The sequence below is a fragment of the Canis aureus genome, chromosome 11 (assembly GCF_053574225.1).
Source record: "Canis aureus isolate CA01 chromosome 11, VMU_Caureus_v.1.0, whole genome shotgun sequence".
Lineage (NCBI taxonomy): Eukaryota > Metazoa > Chordata > Mammalia > Carnivora > Canidae > Canis > Canis aureus.
In genome coordinates, this window is record NC_135621.1 from 33142417 (window position 1) to 33157764 (window position 15348).

General features: G+C 48.9%; 1 protein-coding gene across 4 annotated transcripts in view; it reads left to right on the forward strand.

Moving 5' to 3' along the window:
* The window catches only part of LARGE1 (LARGE xylosyl- and glucuronyltransferase 1), a 528281-nt gene that overhangs the window by 489221 nt on the left and 23712 nt on the right, over window positions 1–15348 (forward strand). For all 4 annotated transcript variants that reach the window (XM_077914722.1, XM_077914719.1, XM_077914720.1 and 1 more), the window contains 2 exons: window positions 570–733; window positions 10742–11020. In XM_077914722.1, coding sequence (XP_077770848.1) covers window positions 570–733; window positions 10742–11020 — 443 coding nt within the window. The remainder of the gene's footprint in view (window positions 1–569; window positions 734–10741; window positions 11021–15348) is intronic.

Genomic DNA, 15348 nt, shown 5'->3' on the forward strand with positions numbered 1-15348 from the left:
GCGGGACTTCCCAAGAGTTAGAAAGAAGAAAGAAAAGTGGATGCCAAGTCTGATTAAACTTGGCTGAAATGAAAGGAATAGATTTTTAAATTTTGTCTTTGGGTTGGTCTTTTCAATACCTGGTACAGAGATTGAAGTCTGTAGCTCTAGACAAGAGAGAAACTCATGCAAAGGTACTGTTCCATTTGGATTTCGGTACCTTCTTCCCTGTTATTTGAAATTATTGTACTAGGTCACCTATCAAAGCATTTTTTTGTTTTTAAGGAGTTTCTGGTTGCTTATACATTTATCATTGGTGAACACCATCATTCTCAGCCTAGATGGTGCTTCTTTCCCAGATGGCAAGGACAACTGCCCTTAATTATTGCCTTTTTAAAATTAAATTGCTAAATAAATAAATAACTAGCTAGCCAGCAGAGGAAACTAAGACCAGCGATCCTGTCCTATGTGTGACCCATCAACAAAATCCAGTGAATAACCAACTCAGCCAGAGGCAGGCTCCTAGCTCCCTGGAGCTTACCTTCTTGATCCCATACGCGCGCCCCCCACCCCCTTCTCCTACTTTTCAGCTCCAGAAGCAGCTCTCTGAACTTGATGAGGATGACCTGTGTTACGAGTTCCGGCGAGAGCGGTTCACCGTCCACCGAACCCACCTTTACTTCTTGCACTATGAGTATGAGCCCGCTTCGGACAACACGGATGTCACCCTGGTCGCTCAGCTCTCCATGGACAGGTAGGCAGACGGGCCCTGCCCTCCCCACAATCACTACCCTGCAGCTCTATACTGGGTCAAAGGGAAAAAGGAGAAATTACCTCACAGGCGTAGGCTTGGGTCACACACCTTCCTCTCCAGCCCTGAAAACCAGGGGCTCTTGTCTTCTGGTGAGGGTGGTGGTTTTGAGAACAGAAGAATTGATTCTTAAAAATAGAGCTCTATGCAAATTACTTCAAGGAAAAGGGGTATAGTATAGGCAAATACATAATCTGGAACCACTATCACTGCTAGAAAGCAATTGCTATTTCTTTTCTTAGTATATCGATGAAACAAACATCCATCAAGCCTTTATCAGAAGTACTGACATGATCCCTGCCCTTACATGGCTTACACTCCAGTGCACTGATTCTCAGCTTTGGCTGGGGACAAATTGAATCACCTGGGGAGTTCTTAAAACAAATTCACCTTTGAACTCCATTGCAAACTAGTAAAGTAAGAATATTTGTGTGGTTGGACACTTTGGATTGTTTTATGCATGCCAGGGTTAAGAACATGAGTATTGTGGTATGAACAGCAAGAAAATAGTTAAGTAAAATGATTATGTATAAAATGATTATAATTGTGATAAGTGCTTGGAAGGAACCGAAACTGATAATAACAATGTCAAGAGAAGGACCTTTTTTAGGTAATGTGGTCAGGGGAAATCTAAGGAGGGGCCATTTCTGCAAAGACCTAAAGGATGAGAAAAGGAGTCAGGAATGTGAGTTGCTGAGAAGAAGAAAAAAAAAAAAATCCAGGTGGATAAAATAAAAAGTGCAAAGGCCCTGTAGTAGAAAGGGGGTTCAGGGATCCCTGGGTGGCGCAGTGGTTTGGCGCCTGCCTTTGGCCCAGGGTGCGATCCTGGAGACCCGGGATCGAATCCCACGTCGGGCTCCCTGCATGGAGCCTGCTTCTCCCTCTGCTTATGTCTCTGCCTCTCTCTCTCTCTCTCTCTCTCTCTCTGTGTGTGTGACTATCATGAATAAATAAATAAAATCTTAAAAAAAAAAAAAAGAAAGGGGGTTCACATTCAAAAACATGATAGAAGATCAGTGGCTAAAGGATAGCAGGAAAATGGCATGAGATTAAAATTATAGAACAAAGTCACCAAAACATTTGGATTTTATTCTCAGTGTGGTAAGAAGTTATTGAAGATATTTACACAAAGTTATATGATCCAATTTATGTTTTGGAAAGCGTCTCTCTGGCTTCCAGGGGCTGCATAGATTCAGAGCCCGAGGTCATTCACTCAAGGCTGTACCCTTCCATACCTGGGTGTCCTGTGTGTCTCCCTCCCTCCCTGACAAGCTTTCTCTTCCATTTACACATAGCCCACAGTGGCTCCCTACCTCCAGTTTCCTTCATATCGTTCCCCCTCAGCTCCCACAATTAGGGAGTTTGATTGGCTCATTTTCTCTGAGTCACCTCAGAGATGCCCCTGCAGCCTGTGGATGTGATTCCATGGGACCATTTCTAGGATTCAATGAGTTAATGGCTGTTAGGTGCTGAGAATAGTACCCGGCACGCTTGTTAAGTGTTCAGTAAATACCACTGGTTACTAGTGGGGAGTGACTGAAGAATGAGCAAACCAATGAAGGAGCAAGTGCTCAGCCACAGAGAGGTTCACATATGGTAGGAAGTAGTGTAGGGGTTGCAAGGAGTGAGTGGAACCTTGCCTCCAGGGACATCTGGGGATGGGCCATGTAGAGCATGGCTTACAGAAGCAGACTCATCACTTTTATGTGTCCCACTGTGTATTGGCAAATGCTCACTTGTGGGATTCAGTGGCTCCACCGGCGGGTGGTTTCCTGGAGGTTCTTAGGCCTCAGGACTCCTCTGTAGGAACACGGTGAACTTGCCAAGCATAGCAGGTAGCAGGGAAAGACAAGCTGGGATGAAAGGGAAAAGCCCAGAGCTTCTCGCACCAACTCCATCCTGACCTGTATTGTAACCTCAAACAGGGTCTTCCCCTTTCCGTGGCCTCAGATTCCTAATCTGTAACATTCATGAGACCGCTTAGTAGGTATTGTATAATATCTATTGCTGTGGTGTGCCAGGCTCTTGTGAAGTGGAGGATATTTATGAGAAGACCCAGTTTTTGCCTTCAAGGAGTATAAAGCGTACTCACGTCTCAGGGTATTAGTTACCTACTGTTGTAGAACGAATTGCCACAGACATAGCAGCTTGAGTAACATTGAGTATCTTTCAGTTTGGGGGATCAGGAGTCTGGATGGGTGCTAGCAGGGTCCCCTGCTCTGCTCTCAGGACTACAGTCTAGGTGTTGCCTGGGGCTGTGACCTCATGGGAGTCAGGGTCCACTTCTAAGCTCATTCTCAGTTCTACGACTGAGGTCCCCGTTTCCCTGCTGGTTCTGGCTGGGGTCATTCTGAGCAGCAAGAGGCCACTCTTAGGTCTTAGCTTTGTGGTGCTCTGACAGCATGGCAGCTTACTTCTTCAAAGCCAGCAGGGGACTCTCTGCAGTCTGTCATATGGAAGCAGTGTTCCATCCCATTCCTGGGTTCGACTCACACTCAAGGGAGGGGGTTATACAGGAGTGTATGCCATGGGGCAGGAGTTGTGGAGGCCACCTTAGAATTCAGCCTGCTACAGACAGGCAACAGATTCTTCCTGTAGAGAGATGCTGTGCTGGGAGCCCCTAGCCCGGCTAGGGGTGGACAAAGAAAGAGACAGGCAGTGTGTCCGAGAAGAGGTTGCCTGCTTGAGTTGGAGGCTGAGTAGATGGGAGGTGGAAAGTACATGGGGAGAGAAGGTGGGTCCCCAAGGTGGAGCAGGTAAAATAGGGAACAAAGAGGCCACCAGGCCCACTGAGAACACAGGCTCTAGTGTGGTTGGAGCTTACGGCATAGGTGAGAAAGCAGAGAGTAGATAGGATGACAGAGGGTGTTGGGGAAACCAAGGCAGGTGGCCCCCTGCCGGCTCAAACCTACCTGGCTCCCAGTGAGGCTCCATAAAGGACTGACCTATAGACCAGAGCCCCAGGGTCACCCCAAACTTCTCTATCTGGCTTCTCACCCAGCCTTCAGTTTGGGTGCACACACTCTCCCACCAAGCAGCACTTAGTGAGCTGGCCATGACAGACCTCTCTTCCCATTGCGTCTCCCTTCTCCTGTATGCCATTCCAAATGAAAATAAAATCTAATCCTTGAGTTTCATGCTGAATGATGGTTTAGATGAGTCCTCTGTTCTCTGGGCAACACAGATGCACCTCAGTCCCCTCAGATGAAGCTCACGTCCTGTAATCTGCCCAGGTGAGTGAGTTCCAGATAATTCCAGGTTCTCACCTCTCAGAGCATCCCTGGTTTTCCTTGGTCCCATTCATGCCTCCTATTAATACATTCCTTTTATCAATAAAATATGGTGAATCAAGATTAGTAGCCGGTGAGTACCTCCAAACTCAGGAGAAAATAGAAGAGACAAATCTGACATATTTTCTAATCAGAATAAACTAGACTGACCTTGAATAATTTGGTCCCTGGAGTCAGACACTGTAGGGTCTTGGTGGCTCTGCCACTTCTTGACCTTGACCTTTGGACAAGTCACCTCTCCAGGCCTTGGTTTCCTCATCTATAACCTGGAAATGACAATGACAGTAGCTCCCAGCTAAGGTTGGTGTAATGATCAGATGAGATCATACACAGCCAGGACTTAGCCCCGACATACAGTCAATCAGAGGCTCCCTATCATTGATAGCATCATTGGCCAAAATCTTAATATTTGTGGACACTAGACTTAGAGACAAAGAGCTCTGGGTTCAAATCCCACTGGCTTCTTTACTACTCAGCTGGTGATCTTGGGCAAGTCCTGACACCCTTGCTTATCTTTCTCCTTCTACAGAGTTAAAAATATTTGCCTTGTAGAGTCCTAAGATTAAATGAAAAGACTGTCTATGAAGGCCCTTGGCATATATTTGCATTCAATAAATATGTACAGATCTGAGAACTTTGACCACTGCATCTGCACATGGTAGGTATTTAGGAGAAGTAAAGTGAGCCTGGGTGGCTCAGTTGGTTAAACATCTGCCTTTGGCGCAGGTTACGATTCCAGGGTCCTGGGATCGAGCCCCACATCAAGCTCTCTGCTCGGCCAGGAGCCACCTCTGCCTACCACTCTGCCTGCTTGTGCTCTCTCTGTCAGATACATAAATTAAATCTTCTAAAATAAAATATTTTTTTAAAGGAGAGATAAAGTGATATAGGAAAACAAAAAGAGAAATATGTGAGTTCAAAGTCCAGTTGAACCACTTACTAGCTATTTGAATTTGGACAAGATTCTTAGGCTTTTTGAGCCTCATCTTATCTGTGAAGTGGCAATGATACTGTCAAGGTCACAGATCGATGTCTGGATTTTATAAAATAAGAAGCTCTTAAGTGACCAGTAGGTAGTAGGTCTACATTGAATATTAGTTTCCCTTCCCTTAGTGTTTTTTTTTCCCCCATGCTAGCTATAGAATTCACAATCTGGAATTTATAGACAATTAGAAAGAAAAGTTTTTAAATTATTAACACTCCAAGTCCATAATTCTGTATACAGTTGCCATCAATAAAAGGATACAAGCAAAACAGAGCCTCTCCTTCTAGTGCCAGCTAGAAGCATCCTCCTGGCTGGAGCTGCAGGACACTGGCAGGACCTTCCCTCCCAACCCACTTAAAGGGAAGCCCAGGCCCCCCTCATATCTGCCACAAACACTAACCACAGAAGCCTTCCCTTCAAAGCACACCCATCCCTCAGGATGGCAGGCACACAGTCCCTCTTAACGCATTGTGACAAGTATTGCCATCCTGACAATACCCCAGAGAGCCCAAGGAGTTCCACACCCTAACGAAAGCTGCTTAGCGGGACATAATAAAAAAATATAGAGCAGTACCACAAGCTGATGGAGATGGTAGGAATCCCTCCAATTATGATGCAGCAGGCTGATTGGTGCCTGTTGGATTGATTTTTAATTGAAGAAACATTTCGGGTGTGTTTGTAAACCTTTGAGTCAGAAGTAGGCCCTACGTGAATGCCACAGTGAATTAGGGGATCCGGCGCACAGGCTCCTATGCCTGGCTCCCTCTAGAATTCCGTTCAGAAAGAATGAACGTCGCCTGCTACAGCTGTGCAACCAGCAGGTCTCCCCCACTCCCAGCATGCAGGAGACCACCCTCCCATCCTAGCCGCAGATGAGGATGGTGGATAGGACAGAGGGGACTGGCCGGGAGGGATCCTGGCCACAGCATCCTTGCCACCTGGCCAGGAGTCGCTTGCTCTTTCGTGTTCCCTTTGACAAAGTCATTGAGGTACTAAGTACTGGTCCAGGGAATCATGTGGTCTTCTCTATTTCCTGTGAGTGGAGGAAAGAAACTGTTAGCTGAGGTAAAGGCGCCCATGCTTCAGATCACCCAGGAGCTTGTTAGTGACACAAATTCTTGGTCCCACCCACACCTAGTGAACGGGAACCTCTAGAGGGGAACCCAGGAATCTGTGTCATAGTAAACCTCCCAAGTGATCTTGAGCATGCTTAAGTTTGAAAAGCACCGCTCTAGAGAGTGAAAGGTAACTCCTTCTCCATGTAACAGCCATAGTGATCTTCTAAAAAATAGATCTTCCTTAAACTTATGGTGGATGGGGTTATAGCCCAATAAACCCATCATAAGCTGAAAATATTATAAGTTGAAAATGCATTTAATACACCTAACCACCTACCAAGCATCCTAGCTTAGCCTCGCCAACCTTGAACGTGCTCAGAACACTTACATTGGCCTGCAGCTGGATAAATTCATCTTAACACAAAGCCTGTTTTATAACAAAATGTTGGCTATCACATGCAATTTGTGGAATGCTGTATGGGAAGTGAGAAACAGAGTGGCTGGCTGAGTGCAGAATGATTGTCAAGTGTATCAGTTGTCAACCCTTGTGATCGAGGGGCTGACCGGGAGCCATGGCTGCTGCTGCCCAGCACCAGAAGAGAACATCCTACTGCATATTGATAGCCTAGGGGAGAATGCAAATTAAAAACTCAAAAGCACAGTTTCTCAATGCATATCACTTTCGCACCATCGTAAAGTTGAAAAATTGTTAAGTCAACCCATCATAAGCTGGGGACCATCTGTATATCAGGCCAATGTCTTTAAAACTCCCCAATAATTTCCTCCTGTATATAGAATAGTAGTATAGCTGCGTGCTCTGGCCTTCCCTGCCCCATAGGACCTGGCCCCTCCCACTTCCCAACATCTTCTTTCCCTCTGCCCCCCTCACTCGCCCATCTTCCCTCTCTTCTTGCTTCAACATACTACACTCGGTTACCCCAAGGGCTGCTCCCTCTCCTTGGAAAGCTTCTTGCCCACAGTTCTTCAAGGCTGGGTCCCTCTCCTGATCCAAATCTCAAATTCATGGCCCCAGTAGACCTTCCCTGGCCAGCCCTCAGGGTTACTCCATCCTATTTCCTGTTCTCCTTGCCTCTTCAGCCCTTTGCTCCCTCTGAATTTTCTCGGTTTGTTCTGTGTCTTCTCCCTCCAGCAGAAGGAAGCTCCAGAAGTGCAGGAACCCTGTCTTTCTTGTTCATCCTAGGGTCCAACACGTAATCCATACCTCGTAGATATTAAATAAATATCTGTTAGGTGGGTGCATGTTTGAGAGGCAGAAATAGAACCTAAGGAAGAAATTATAGCTGCCATATATTGAGTACCTGCTGCATATCTCATGGTAAGTAGGCTTGCCCTATGGCAGTAGTCACAAAGTTCCATGAGCACCTAGGGTCAAGCCCCAGCAAATAAGCACTGCTTAACACTTCTTGTGTCCTGTTTGAAGCAAGTGACATGGCCATCCCAGAATCAGTAATGAGGAGTATCACCAGAGGGTATAGATTGAGAGACAAGAATGATTTGTTGCCATTTTGTGATCTACAGAGGCATTACTGTCTGCACTGTGCACATGTAGAAATGGAAGCCCAAAGAACCGTCATCCCTTGCTCAGGAATGCTGACACAGCTCAGAGTTCAGACCCACTTCTGCGTAACCCCAGAGGCCACAGTTGCACCTCCATACCATGCAATCTGCCCTGCTCTCATCAGCTGCCTTGTAGGGAGTGAGTTCCCCATCCCAACAGAGGCCAACTGACATTCTAGAATTCCTTCCAACCCAGGCTTGTAAGTTTCAGACTTAGCTCTTTCCCTGCCTGCTCCCTTGTCCTCAGACAGAGCACACGAGGCTTCCTGTCTCAGTAGGCTCCCTGGGGCAGCCCTGGCTTATCTAGACCTTACTGACATCTCTTTGGCCTTTCCTGAGCCTCTGCCCTCCTCTTCCTAGCATGAAGTGATGGTGGCCCTTCCGGGAAGTGGAGAAGAGCATGAGATGGAGAGTCGGGGCCACGGGTCCTAGTGCTAACCAGCTCTCCCATTCACTCGCTGAGGGCTCTTCAGCAAGCCATGCTCCCTCTGAGGCTGAGCTGCTTTCTCATAAAGATGGCATAATCAATTCTTTCCAAACTGAAAATTCTGTAGCTTAGGTTCACCTTTGTCTCTTGAGACCCTCTCTGTCGTCTCCGATCCTTGCTGTGCCAGGTACTTTATCTGCCAGAGTAAGAGACCAAAGAGCGACTCAGCCCAGAAATGCGGACAAGAGCCGCAGGAGAGGAGTTTAGGGCACAGGTGTGGGGAGACACAACCAAGAGAAGGCTCAAGAGAGCAGTGGGTCTTTGAAGCACACCCCCCGGGAGACTGAAGAGGAGGAGGAATGGGAGGGAATGCACAGAAGCCAAGCCCAAGGGGAGAACACATTCGTGTTTGGGGACACGGGCAGCCAAGAGAAGATCCTTGGGGGCATTAGTCCCAGCCTGCGAGCAGTCTGTGTGGAACATTGGTCTGGTTCTGGGCACTGGGTTCCAACAGACCGGGGTGTCAGTCCAGCTCCCCACCTTTGTAGCTCCGTGCCTTGGAGGAAGTCACTTCACTCCTTGGGCCTCTCTACCTGTGACACAGTGATGACAATCTCAGCGTAAGGGAGCTGGTGTGAATGTCGAAAGCAGTCCCATTGGAAATGCGGCTGGCACACTCCATGCCGCAGAGAAACGGTAGCGATGTTCTGTGTGTCGCTGTCAGATTTTCTGTGTTACCATCATTACAGTAAACCTCGGTCTGTCGCTGTTGTTCGGGTCCCGGCAGGAAGCTTGATTTTGAGGGAAGAGAGGTCAGAAAGCTTGGGGCTGGTGGCAGACAGGCAGGCGTGGCTGGGTCGTCCTCCCTCTTTGTTCACAGAGGTTCCACGGAACACCTGGCACCACTTCCAGTAAAGCCCACACGGCTGTGATGTTTGCTGTGGCAGCACCTGAGAACCTGGAGTATTTCAAAATGCGTCTCTGTTCTGATGCTAAACCCTCGGCAGAGCTTGCTCCCTGCTCAGAAAACTCGGACACAGAGTTAAAATCCCAGGCAGTGGGCTCTCCACCGTAGGGGCTGGCCTCTCTCCCTCCACCAGACGTGCATGCCTCCCCCAAGGGTGTCCCCCCAAATGCACAGCCCCCTCCACTCCATAGACAGTGGAAGTGAGGTGTTGATCATTCAAAACCCCCGATTCTCTGAGCCCAGCAGAGGGCCGGGCCTGTGGCAGAAGCCAAACACAAATTTCAGGCAAAGTAGGCATTGTGGAGAATGCAGAGCCTCTCAGAAAACTGGCTCTAGTCAATTTGATTATTAAGTGTTATAAAGTATGAGAAATGGAGGGCATTTTACCCTCACAAATCTCGTAATCCTCCGTCACGAAAGAGGAAACAACTCCTGGCTATAGCAATTCACAGAATTACCAAGAGGAAACTCTGAAAGTCCATCGAGAAAGCCATCGGTAGAAGATAGGTGTGCCCATTTTCTTTTGTTTAGAAGCAGGGAAATGCATGGAATCTATTTCCTGGTAATTGTCCGGAGAAAGTGGGCATTCCTACTGGGAGACTGCTGATTATGTACCTCTTGCTGGGCAGGGTAAAAAACTGAAATAGGCTTTTGCTGTGTCTGAACCGTAGATCCTACCTGCCAGGCACTTCCAAAGCCTTTGGAGGAAAAAAAAATCTTCATAGATTTCTCTTCAAGCATTTTTGTAGAATCTTCTCCATTAGAAGCACCTTTTGTCCCACCCCCTCCCCCCGGGCTCTTCTTCCCCCTGCCATAATCCTTGGCACGGTGCCTGTCTTGTAGCCTCACAAAATCGGCAGGGACCCTAGGGCAGTAAAGGACTCTGACAAATGAAGACAGCATCACGCCAGGCACGCTTTTGTCCCAAGCATTCACGTGTTCTCCTGTTCCCTTGCCAAATACCCAGTGTTCTCGTTTGTTCTCACTGTCTCCAAGGCCCTGGCCCGGTACCCGTCTGTACAGGTCTGGTCCACGTCCAAGAATCCAAGCTGACCAGACATCTGGATCCCCAGTTTCTCCATCAGGGAAATGAGGGAAATGACAGCCATGCGCAGGGTCGTTGGGGGAGTTCTGGAAAGGGTCTGGTGCATAGCTAATGATCACAGTTATTATCACTCATGCTTTAATGCTCCTTGTAACTTACGGCCTCACTTTGGTTAAATCTTCTATGCCTGGTCACTGCTTTAGAAGAGCAGTACAGCTGTTGTTCATCTTTGCTGAGAGAGGAGAGGCATAGGACTTCTGAGCTGGAAGAGGATCTTTACATCATTTAGTGTCATTGTCCCTGCCCGCCGTGAGAAGAGGAGTAAAAAGGAAGGCTTCTAGTGGGATGTGATTCTGTCAGTATCCCACCTTCATTTGGAAGCTGATAGAGGCAAGAACCAGCAAGATAAGTGTTTCGATGCCCCTTTTCCAGATAAAGGAGCTGAGGTTTGGGGATTTGCCCCCATCATGCAGTGATTACTGTTAGAGCAGGGATATGAACTTGGAGCTGGTTGACCAGGTATCTGTGGAGGTAGACTCCCATCCCAGGAGGCTGGTGCATGGACTGGGTCCCCGTGGCTCACCTTACCTGTCTCTTCCAGGCTCCAGATGCTCGAGGCCATCTGCAAGCACTGGGAGGGACCCATCAGCCTGGCCCTCTACCTGTCGGACGCCGAGGCCCAGCAGTTCCTCCGCTACGCACAGGGATCCGAGGTGCTCATGAGCCGCCACAACGTGGCCTACCACATCGTGTACAAGGAGGGCCAGTTCTACCCTGTGAACCTGCTGCGCAACGTGGCCATGAAGCACGTCGGCACGCCCTACCTGTTCCTGTCTGACATCGACTTCCTGCCCATGTATGGGCTCTATGAGTACCTCAGGTGAGGCCCGGGAGGGGGGACGTAGGCTCATGCAGTGCCAGGACTAGAACGCTCCCGAGGATGGTCCTCCAGTCCAGGACGGGCCCTGCCCAAGTCCACCCAGAGATAGAGCTCTTCCTGCCGGCTTTGGCTGGGCCATCGTGTCCTCATTTCCCTGAACAGGCTGGAACCCCACTTTGCATACTGAAATGGTAGGGGCAGAACGTGGTCTCAGAAGCCTCTCTTCTGCTCCCAGTCTAATGCTCTTTCTGTAGCTGCTGTGAAAACGTGTCATCCCTCCCCCAGTTTTGGATCAGATGACCTTCATCTAACCATTCTGGAAAGATCACTGCCTATTCTGTAAAACAAATCAAAGTGATGGTGAAGGCTAGCATTTATTGAAGTGCTTGCTGAGTGCCAGGCACTGTTCTAAGAGCCTGACAAGTAGGAGTCCATCCCCACCCACTGCAGTCCCTATGCCGGCTACTATTATTATCCTCATTTTCGGGACGGGCGTGTGTGGGGCTGAGATCGTGAGCTGTCAGCCCCAGGTTACACACCCTCGGAAGTGAGGGCTGGGGGCAGCCAGTCCTGCCTGCAGAGCTATATGCCGCATGGCTGTCTCGGCTACCTCTGTGACTCTGCAACGACCCTTCCCAGCTCTGCCCACGCGGAGGGGCAGGCATCCAGTGGCTGGAGAAGGCCCTCGACTCGGGGAGCAAGAAGGCTGTGTGGGGAGTGTGGCATTTACTATGGAATAACAACCAATCTGAACTGAAAGGCACTGCTGAATTCATATGGCCCTGAAGTCCCCGTGTGGGTAAACTGAAGTCACAAGATGGAAGTCAAGACGTAAATGATCAAATTTTTTTTTTAATCCTTTGCCGCTGGCTTTTGTCAGCGTGAATTATGTCTGCTACCGGGTGAGTGCTTGCCCGAATCCAGGTACCAGAAGAGGTGGTTTGCACATATTTATTATCCTGCTGGATCTACACACCAAGCCCAGAAGGCAGGCGTGGTCACCCCGTGTCACTGTGGGAACGGGGAGGCTCAGCGCAGCACAGTCCAAGTCCACGTGGCTTGCTCCCGGGCTTGGGCAGCGCCTGGCAGACCCCGGTGGGCTCGGCACTGCTTCCTGTTCGGCTGGCTGCTCTGGGGTGACTGACCGTCCCCAACGGGGCAGGAGTAGGGCTCCGTCCCTCCCGCTGTCTTGCCGTCCTTCCCTCTGTGTGTCTGTCTCTCAGCCTTCCTCTGTCTCTGGCGCTCTCCCTCTTAAAAGAGCCTCTTCCTCCAAAAGACTGGACACCTCTAGTCCGGAAGCCGGAGCGCAGGTGCAGGGTGAGGCCCCCCTGCTCTCCAGAGCAAGGGAAGGCAGCCTGTGTCCTCCGTCCGCTTTTCGGAGCCCCGCTTCTTTCCAGGTTATCCTGGGACCTCGGAACTTCCGCCCCTCCCTCCCCTGCGAGCGGGAGGGCCCTTGCGGCCTGGCCTCTCTCTGCGGCAGCATGACCGCGGGTCAGGGCGGCGGGAGGTGGGCTTCCCAAAGAGCATGGGCTGTGGCGCCCCGGTGATGCCGGCCCTGGGCTCCCGGAGCAGAGCCCCAGTGTGGGGTGAGGGCGCCCCCGTGTGGCCAGACCTCCCTTCAGAGCCCGATTCCGGGAGCTTCTGAGGCCTCCACACACACAGCCTGCAGGAGCACCAGCTCTGGGAGTCCAGGGAGGGGGGGGTCCCCCCAAAAGAACAGATGGTGGGGGCGAGGGCCACCCTTCACCGAGAAAAGAGAAGCTTGAAGATCAGGCTGCGGCCCATCCTCCCCGTGCGGGGCTCTTCTGCAGGAGCGCCTCAGGGGCCTTCATTCCTAGGAGTTCGGGGTGAACTGGCCCCCTCTTAACAATCTGTGGTCTGCTCCCGGCCTCCAAGCACTATCTTATTATTTTACCTCATGGGCCTCATGTTTCAAAAAACATCACAAACAGATTGTTTCTATGTTCTAGTCCTATGTTTTATTGATCAAAGATGCTCTTAATCTCTAATCAGGACCTTACTCAAGAGGAGACAACCAGTGTCGCCTACTAATTAACATGTTCTTAACGCTGAGTCACCTGAGGCTTGGTTGGCCTTTGCCACCTTGTTACGAGGAGCTGCGTGGTTCCCCTCAGGGGTTTTAAAATATTGCACATTGCTCCTAAAACTCTGTTGCTGTCTTCACAGGCCCTATAGAAGTCCAGAGACCCTACCCTGAATGAGAAGAAATGATCTTGTCCAGTCTTCCTTTTTTTAAAAATTCCAGTAGAGTTAAGGTAGTGTAATATTAGAGTCAGGTGTACAATATAGCAATTCAACACTTCCACACATATGACACTTCCACTCATCACAGCAAATACATTCCTGAATCCCCATCACCTGGTTCACCCCTCCTTCCCCACCCCTCCCCCCGCCCCTGCCACCTACCTCCCTCCTGGTAACCAGCTTGTTCTCTACAATTAAGAGTCTGTTTCTTGTTTTCCCTCTCCTTCCTCCCACCCCCATGTTCATCTGTTTTGTTTCTTAAATCTCATATATGAGTGAAATTATATGGTATTTGTCTTTCACCAACTAACTCACTTTGTTCAGCATTATACTCTCTAGCTCCATCCGTGTTGTTGCAAATGGCAAGATTTCATTCTCTTTTATGGCTGAATAATATTCCATTGTGTATATACACCACAACTTCTTTATCCATTGACTTTTGACGGACCCTTGGGCTGCTTCCATAGTTTGGCTGTTGTAAATAATGCCACTATAAATGTAGGGGTGCATGTATCCCTTTGGATTAGTGTTTTTGTATTTGGGGGATAAATACTCTGCAGTGTGATTGCTAGATCATAGAGTCGCTCTATTTTTAACTTTCTGAGGAGTCCCCAATCCTGTTTTCCACAGTGGCTACACCAACAGGGCAAGAGGATTTGCATTCCCACCAACAGAGCAAGAGGATTCTCCCTTTCTCCACATCCTCGCCAACACCTGTTGATTTTAGCCATTCTGACAGGTGTGAGGTGGTATCTCACTGTGGTTTCAATTTGCAGTTCCCTGATGATGAGTGACGCTGAGCAGATTGTCATGTGTCTGTTGGTCAGCTGGATGTCTTCTTTGGAGAAATGTCTGTTCATGTCTTGTGCCTGCTTTTTTTAGTTGGATTATTTGGTTTTTGGGTGTTGAGTTGTATTGTCCAGTCTTCTTGGTAAAGTACACATATGGAAACTGAGATTAGAGAATCCATAACTTGCCTGTCATAGAGTAAAAAGGCATTGTGACTTTCCTTATTCTTCTTCTGCTCCATCCTTAGTATCCATTCATTTTTCATTCATTTAGTGGGTAAACTTTTATAAGGCACCTACTACTATGTGCCCCCATATTTGTGAACCACAGAGATAGGACCTGTGGATCCCAGGGCGGACAGACCAACAGGAATGACAGTTAATGAAAGATGCACAGTCTTTACGTTCTGTGGTGGGGGTGTCCCCTGCCAATGGAATTCACCTCATCTGGAGGTGGAAGGAAGGGACATCCTGAAGAGGTTAGATGCAAATGAAGGCTGTGTTGGAGTCCGCCAGTGGAGATTGCCATGTTCCAAGCAGAAGGAGCTATACTTTCCAGAGGGGCAGGGTGGCTAGAGCCTTGATGGGGAGAACAGCAAGAGATGATGTGGCTAGAAATGTAGGCTGTGGTGGGTCCCACAGGATTTCTGATAAAATATTCTGAGTGTGGACTCAATGAGGGAGGAGAACAGTGGAAGATCACTGAGAGAATGGGCAGATTAAGTGTTCATTTCAGGAAGATCATTCTGGTTGCTTTGCAAAGGATCAGAATCAGCAGGGCCAGAGGAAGGGGGATAAGTGAGGAGACTGTTGTGTTAATCCAGGCAAGAGGCACAAAGAGCCTGATGCAGGGATCAGAAGCAGCAGGTAGACAGGCCAGTGAGATTTGACAGCTGAAGTCAGTAACTGCCTGCAACAGTGTCTGGACTTTGAAAGGGAAGACAGGAATCACTTCCTAGTGCTACCACCTGAGTCTTCTTCCTTTGTAAAGCCTGCACCCAGAAGTCCTGCTTGGTTTGGCCTGTCTCTCATGCCGCCCACCTCTTGATATGCTGTGCCCGCGTCCGTCCTGGATTGAGCGAGATTACATGGCATTGACTTTGAGTGTTAGGGTGGACAGGATGCTTGCCGAGGCCCAGGAATCCTGTTCCTGCCCACCCTATGGGCCATGGTGAACTGTGTGACTTCCAGCAATTCTGTTTTTTTTTTTTTTTCCAACCCATTTCCTCATTGTCAAATTAAGAAATGAGTTTATATCAGGAGCCATAAATGCAG